Below are 6,189 nucleotides of genomic sequence, written 5' to 3' on the forward strand. Positions count from 1 at the left end.
ATATAATAATATAATATATATGTTATATAATAAAAACAACTTACACACAACAAAGCATAACGTCAAAACCTACCGGCGCACAACAATAAAGACATTGAATGAGCAGGAACCGTTTGCAAATACAAAAATGCACTGACATTCACATAACCTTGTGTTAAGTCGTCTTATTCGCAAAGAATATTTGGAGGTCATAAGAATCGGATCAAGCAAAAAGTCGCAAGTCTCAGGTGTCGTTGAGAGCATACGGATAGTAACGGCAAACAAATAAAAAGTATCGATGATTCGCACTCCTAGCAGTACATTCACTGTGAAGACTGAACGAGTTATTTTGCAAGAGGTCAAACGAGTCAACATGGCTGGAGTTGGGAATTTGGAACTATTTGATTTAAATCAGCCAATGGTCAACGTATATGGCGCGTCAAAAGGCAGCATTCCCCACATTTTCCGGAGCGTCACTCTACGACCTCTTGCCGTCACCAACCATTTTTTACCACGTTCATCCGAAATTGCGGCATATTATCATTTTCACAAACGTGATCAATATCCGGACGAGTCTGTCAGCAATTACATCGCAGCATTGCGCCCATTGGCAGTGGACTGCAACTTCGGTGCGGCGCTCGACCGCATGCTTCGCGACCGTTTTGTGTGTGGCATGAAGGACGAAGGACTGCAGAAAAGCCTACTGGCAGGAAAGGATCTAACAGTGCAAAAGGTTATCGAACGTGCACTTTCGAATGAAGCAGCAGCCATCAGTGCCATGGCTATGAGGCCCCCCAGCGAACCAGTTTATGCTGTCAACGAGAATCGTTTTCGTCCCCGAACAAAAAACGCCATCAACAGTAACCAGCAGCTGTCATGTAATGGTTGTGGTAGATCACACCCTCGTAAGCAGTGTCCATATCGTGAATCACTTTACAACGCATGCGGAGTCAAGGGGCATCCACAGCGAGCCTGCCGCAGCGCATCAAATGTCAATTCACACTGAGTGTCACACTCATTCAGGTTCAATGCGGAAAAAATCATATCGTCAAGAGAATGTCAATAAGATCACACCCTTGGTCAATCAGAAGAGGTCGATCTCAGCTACGATTAATGGCAGCACATGTATTTTTGAAGTGGATTCTGGGTCGCCTGTGACCATCATGACGGAATCTACGTTCAATAGCGTCTGGTCCAACAGAAAGCCAGATCTTTCCAAGTGTGATCTGGATCTTAGCGATTACCAACACAACCACATCCCAGTCAAGGGGATCATTGATATGTCAATTTATCACAACCGCCGTAAAATTAAGAACTTGCCGCTAATCATCGCAAGCAGTGGTGGCTCTAATCTTTTTGGTTGTAACTGTTTTGATGCACTGGGTAAACGTATAGAAGGAGACTTTGGCATCAACAGTGGTTTCAGCATCAAAGCCATCCTGAAGAAACACGATCACTTGTTCTCAACAGATTTTGGTCGCTACACAGGACTACCAGTGCCATTACAAATCGATTCGGCAGTTCCGCCCGTGAGACTGCCTCCACGCCGTATACCCTTCGCCAGTATGGGCCTCGTAGAAGAAAAAAATCGATAGCTTATGCTGGCAAGGTATTCTGGAGCGTGTGGAATACTCCGATTGAGCAACGCCAATAGTGCCCATCCGTATATGCGGCGACTACAAATCAACGCTGAATAAGGCAATTAAGTCACACTGTCCTCGAATTCCAGCCGTTAGCACGCTTTTGGCTTCGATTGAAGGTGGATCGATTTATGCAAAAATAGATTTGACACAAGCATACCAACAGCTCGTGGTTGATGGGCGTTCGTCACTACTGCAAACCGTGTCAATGCATAAAGACGCATTTAAGGTAACCAGGCGGCAGTTTGGCATCTCATCAGCGCCCGGTATATTCCAAAGCTGCATCGAAAACATTTTGCAAAGCATTCCTGGTGTCCTGCCGTACTTTGATGACATCGTGGTCATGGGTAAGTCGGAAGATGAGCTCGCAAATAGACTGGAACAAATATTTGTACGCTTCGACAAGGCCGGACTACGTTCGCGCAAGGACAAGTGCCAATTTAGTATGCCATCTATCGAACTTTTAGGGTTTAAACTAGACAATCTCGGTATACGACCCTCACCTGCCAAGATCAAGGCCACTCATGAAGCACCATCGCCAAAGAACAAGAAGCAACTCCAAGCGTTTCTGAGTTTACTCAACTTTTATCACGCCTTTTTACCCAACAAAGCAACAATCGCTGAGCCGTTGCACCGCTTGCTCGACAAAAGTGCTTTATGGACTATGAAAGAGCAACACAAAATAGTTTTCAATACGCGTAAGAGGCTGATTGCATCAAAGAATGGGCTGATTCATTAAAATGAGAACTTGCCGTTAGTGCTCACTTGTGACACATCGCCGTACGGACTCGGAGCAGTCCTCAGCCACAGGTTAGCAGACGGGTCGGAGAAACCCATTGCATTATACTCAAGGACGCTGTCGAAGGCTGAACGAAATTACGCACAGATAGATTGGGAAGCAGTCGCCCTCGTCTCTGGAGTGAAGAAATTCCACAACTACTTATATGGCAGGTTTTTTACGCTTGTCACCGACCACCGTCCACTCTTGGGAATTTTCACCAAAACAAAACCGGTCCCCAACTTAATTTCGAACACAATGCTTCGTCGATCAATTTTCTTCAGCGCGTACAACTTCAATTTGGTCTAAGAATGGGCAATGCAGACTTTTTGAGCCATTGTCCAATGCTGTCTGACACAGAGTCCACGTCGACCGAAGACATTCTCATGGTAGAAATATTGGCAAAACCAGTTGTCAGCGCCCAGCTGATTGCCTCTCAATCTTCTAAGGATCCGGAGCTCCCCTAAGTTTTCAACTGGGTGTTAAGGGGGTGGCCCAGCAAAATCAACCGCTCCGATAAGCTGTTTCAATAATTTTGCCGTCGAACTGAACTCAGTGCAAATAGAGGATGTCTAGTTTGGGGAAACCGCGCTGTTATCCCGTCTATTCTACGAGAGTCTATTTTGGAAACTCTTCATGCACCACATCCTGGCATCGTCAAAATGAAGGTCGTTGCTCGAAGTTATGTTTGGTGGCGGAACATCGATGCGGAAATCGAACTCGTTGTGAACAAATGCAGTTCATGTCAGCAAAATCGCAACGATCAACCCCAAACAACAACGCACCACTGGGAATCTGCAAAACGTCCATGGATTTCGCAGGTCCTTTTCGGAGCAAATTATTCTTCATACTCATCGACTCCTACTCTAAGTGGCTTGAGGTGGCCGTCGTTAATTCAACTTCTTCAGCGGCCGCTATTAAGCTGTTACGCCACAAAATACGTCACGCATGGACTACCTGATGAGCTAAGGTCGGACAACGGAACAGCTTTCACATCCGAGGAGTTTAAGAATTTTATGAAGAACAATCTAATTCGACACATCCGTTCTGCACCGTTCCATCCTCCTACAAACGGACAGGCGGAGCGAATGGTTCAAAGTACAAAAAATTATTTGAAGAAAGCAGAGCCTGGCATAAGCATCGATCTTAGCCTGGCTAGATATTTGTTCAACCAACACATCACGCCGCACTCAACAACGAACCGCTCGAATGCAGAGCTACTGCTCAATCGAGGGCTAAAAACTTATTTCGACAAAATTCAACCTCACGAAATAGTGTACAGTAAGGTCACCGACCCTGACAGTACTAAACCTTTTATTTCAGGCAGGCCAGTATGAGTTCGTTATCATTCGACTGGCCCGGGATGGATCGAGGGCCTGGTGGAAAATCAAACTTGGGCCTATATCTTATGAGGTTCGGTTGAACGACTCTAGGGTCATCAAATGACATCAGGACCATCCTCGTTGTAGGGTGGCACCAGAAGATTACGACTGCGAAATATTGTCAACCGAAGACATCGAAGCCAGCACAATCCAATCATCTGATGAAATTGATTCAAATACTTCTAGTCACGTCGTGGAGACTCAATCGCCAGGGCCATCAACGAATCTACAGCCTGTCGCTTCGTCATCGCCAACACTGGAAGAACCGCGCAGATCGAAGCGCGACCGACAGGCCCCACAATTCTACTCCGCCTCTGGGTGTTAAGGGGTGTCATGTATGAGAGAAAATAGAAGCAATTGAGATACCGACCGAACACATTGTCCAGCGGATTCCGACATTTTACACACACATTACATACATATGAACAGTAATATAGTTTCACTTAATAAAGACCATAAGTTCAATACATAATACCGATTATGTGCCATCATAGTGTGCTGCGCATTCCACATAGTATCGGACGATGCTGTATTAGTCCTCGCGGCTATGCTACCAGTTAAGCTGACTGCACTCGAATTCGCCGAAATAAAAAACATCGAGCGAGTCCAGCACAGCTGACTAACTAAAAAACTGAACGGGAGCGAAGCATCCGTACGTGGCAGGAAGAATTGAGGAACTCCCTGAACGGACGATGGGCATATCGATTGATTCCGAATATCACCAAATGGATAAATCGAAAGCATGGTCAGATAGATTTCTACCTGACCCAAGTACTTAGTGTGCATGGATGCCTTAAAGCTTACCTGCATAGATTTAAGCATGAAGATGACCCGTACTGCACCTTTTGTGACAGTCTAGTCGAAGATGCAGAGCATGTTTTCTTTGTCTGCCCTCGATTCAAGCTGGTAAGATTGTAGTGATAGGGTTGGGAAGCCAATAATGGTAAGTAACCTAGTAGATATCATGCTTTACTCAGGCAAGAATAGTAATTACCAAACTGCGTCACACTGAACAACAGCGCAGAATTTCATGTAGAGGCAATAGGCCGCTCCCCCTTCCGTTAAGTAATACTTACTGGTATTAGGAGTTACTGAACTGGGCGTCACGCTAAACAGTAGCGCAGATTTTCAGGTAGAATAGGCCTCTCTCCCTCCCAGGAATTAATACCTAACGGTATCAGTAATTAACAATCCGCGACGCGCTGAACAACAGTACAGATTTTCATGAAGAGGCAGTAGGCAGCTCCCCCTTTCGTGCAGTCCTACGGTCGTCCCGCGGGAGGAAAACAGAGCTGGTGTGGGTTTTTGGTGGGTCAGTCGAAAGACAAGTCTCACACTTTTTGGCTTTCAATACATCCATAAAAAAATGCATATGCAAAAGAGAATTGCTTTAGCATTTGTTAGGCAGGGACTCGATCATTCGGGTATTTACTCTCTAATTATTGCATGCGGATATAATAAGGCCATGCGTCGTGATGTAGGTCATGGTTGCTTCAGTGTATATGTGTGTAACACTGCAATTGAAGATGCAATTGATCTTTTGTACAAACATAACTAATATTATATATTTTGTAGTATAGATATGTATCAATATACCAAAACACTTGTACGCTCCATGCATTCTCGTCTAAAATTAGTTTCAACACAAAAAATTTGCAACAGTTTTATTTATTTATTTCATTTTCATCCCATTTGTATTATATAAAGATTTAAATGTACTAGAACACACGCCCCAAAATGTGAGCTCGTTTTTGTATTTTATTCAAATTCTTCTTTTTAAATTATCAAGGGAACATAAAAATACACATTCAAATGCCTTGCCAAATACCGTCGGCCATTCGGCAATTTGATTTCCTACAGAAGCGAAAAACTCTGCAGAGCCAATATACCAAAGAGAGAACTCACTGTAATCTGTTAAAAGTTTCACCACAGCGGTTAGACCAGAGAATGTTAATGAAATGAGAAGGAGCAAATGTTAAATGAACTTTTTTTGAGTACTAATTTTTGGATTCATAGTAAGGGATTTTAGAACACCGCCTTACCACACTAGTTGGGAATTGCAAATATTTAACACGCTAGTGGAGGATTTCTATATTTACTTACCACGCTAGTAGAGGATTTAAGATTTTTTCTGCGTTTACCACATTAGTAGAGGATTTCATATGATTTTTCACTACAGTAGTAGGGGATTCAACACACTATTAAGGGATTCGACTTATTTCATGCTCACAGCGAGGCGAATCAGTTTGTGATTAAGAAAGCCGCACACGTTGTTAATTTGTGGCGCAGATGCTAAAGTCGGTGTGATGATTCATTTGGATTTTGTGGCACGAATTTAATTCAGGTTCAAGTCTTGAAGAGTCGTATTTTTTTCCGTGCACGATTTCTTTTTACCATTCCAATCAGGAAA

At 43.8% G+C, this 6,189-nt stretch overlaps 1 protein-coding gene across 1 annotated transcript; it reads left to right on the forward strand.

Annotated features, from left to right (window-relative positions):
• The first annotated feature begins 352 nt into the window (after nucleotides 1–352).
• Nucleotides 353–2,358, forward strand: LOC129250061 (uncharacterized). Its single transcript, XM_054889704.1, has 3 exons — nucleotides 353–884; nucleotides 1,003–1,542; nucleotides 1,709–2,358. The coding sequence occupies exons 1-3, from the start codon at nucleotides 353–355 to the stop codon at nucleotides 2,356–2,358; spliced, it is 1,722 nt and encodes a 573-aa protein (XP_054745679.1).
• The last annotated feature ends 3,831 nt before the right edge of the window (nucleotides 2,359–6,189 follow it).

This window comes from Anastrepha obliqua, chromosome 6, assembly GCF_027943255.1.
Source record: "Anastrepha obliqua isolate idAnaObli1 chromosome 6, idAnaObli1_1.0, whole genome shotgun sequence".
In the NCBI taxonomy this organism is placed as follows: Eukaryota; Metazoa; Arthropoda; class Insecta; order Diptera; family Tephritidae; genus Anastrepha; species Anastrepha obliqua.

Excerpts from the sequence above, each read along its gene's own strand:
- LOC129250061 (XM_054889704.1), top strand. The coding sequence starts at position 353 with ATGGCTGGAGTTGGGAATTTGGAACTATTTGATTTAAATCAGCCAATG. Across the intron at positions 885-1,002 it reads TTGTGGTAGATCACACCCTC|GTTCAATGCGGAAAAAATCA; the intron begins GTAAGCAGTGTC and ends ACACTCATTCAG. Across the intron at positions 1,543-1,708 it reads ACGCCGTATACCCTTCGCCA|CCGTTAGCACGCTTTTGGCT; the intron begins GTATGGGCCTCG and ends CTCGAATTCCAG.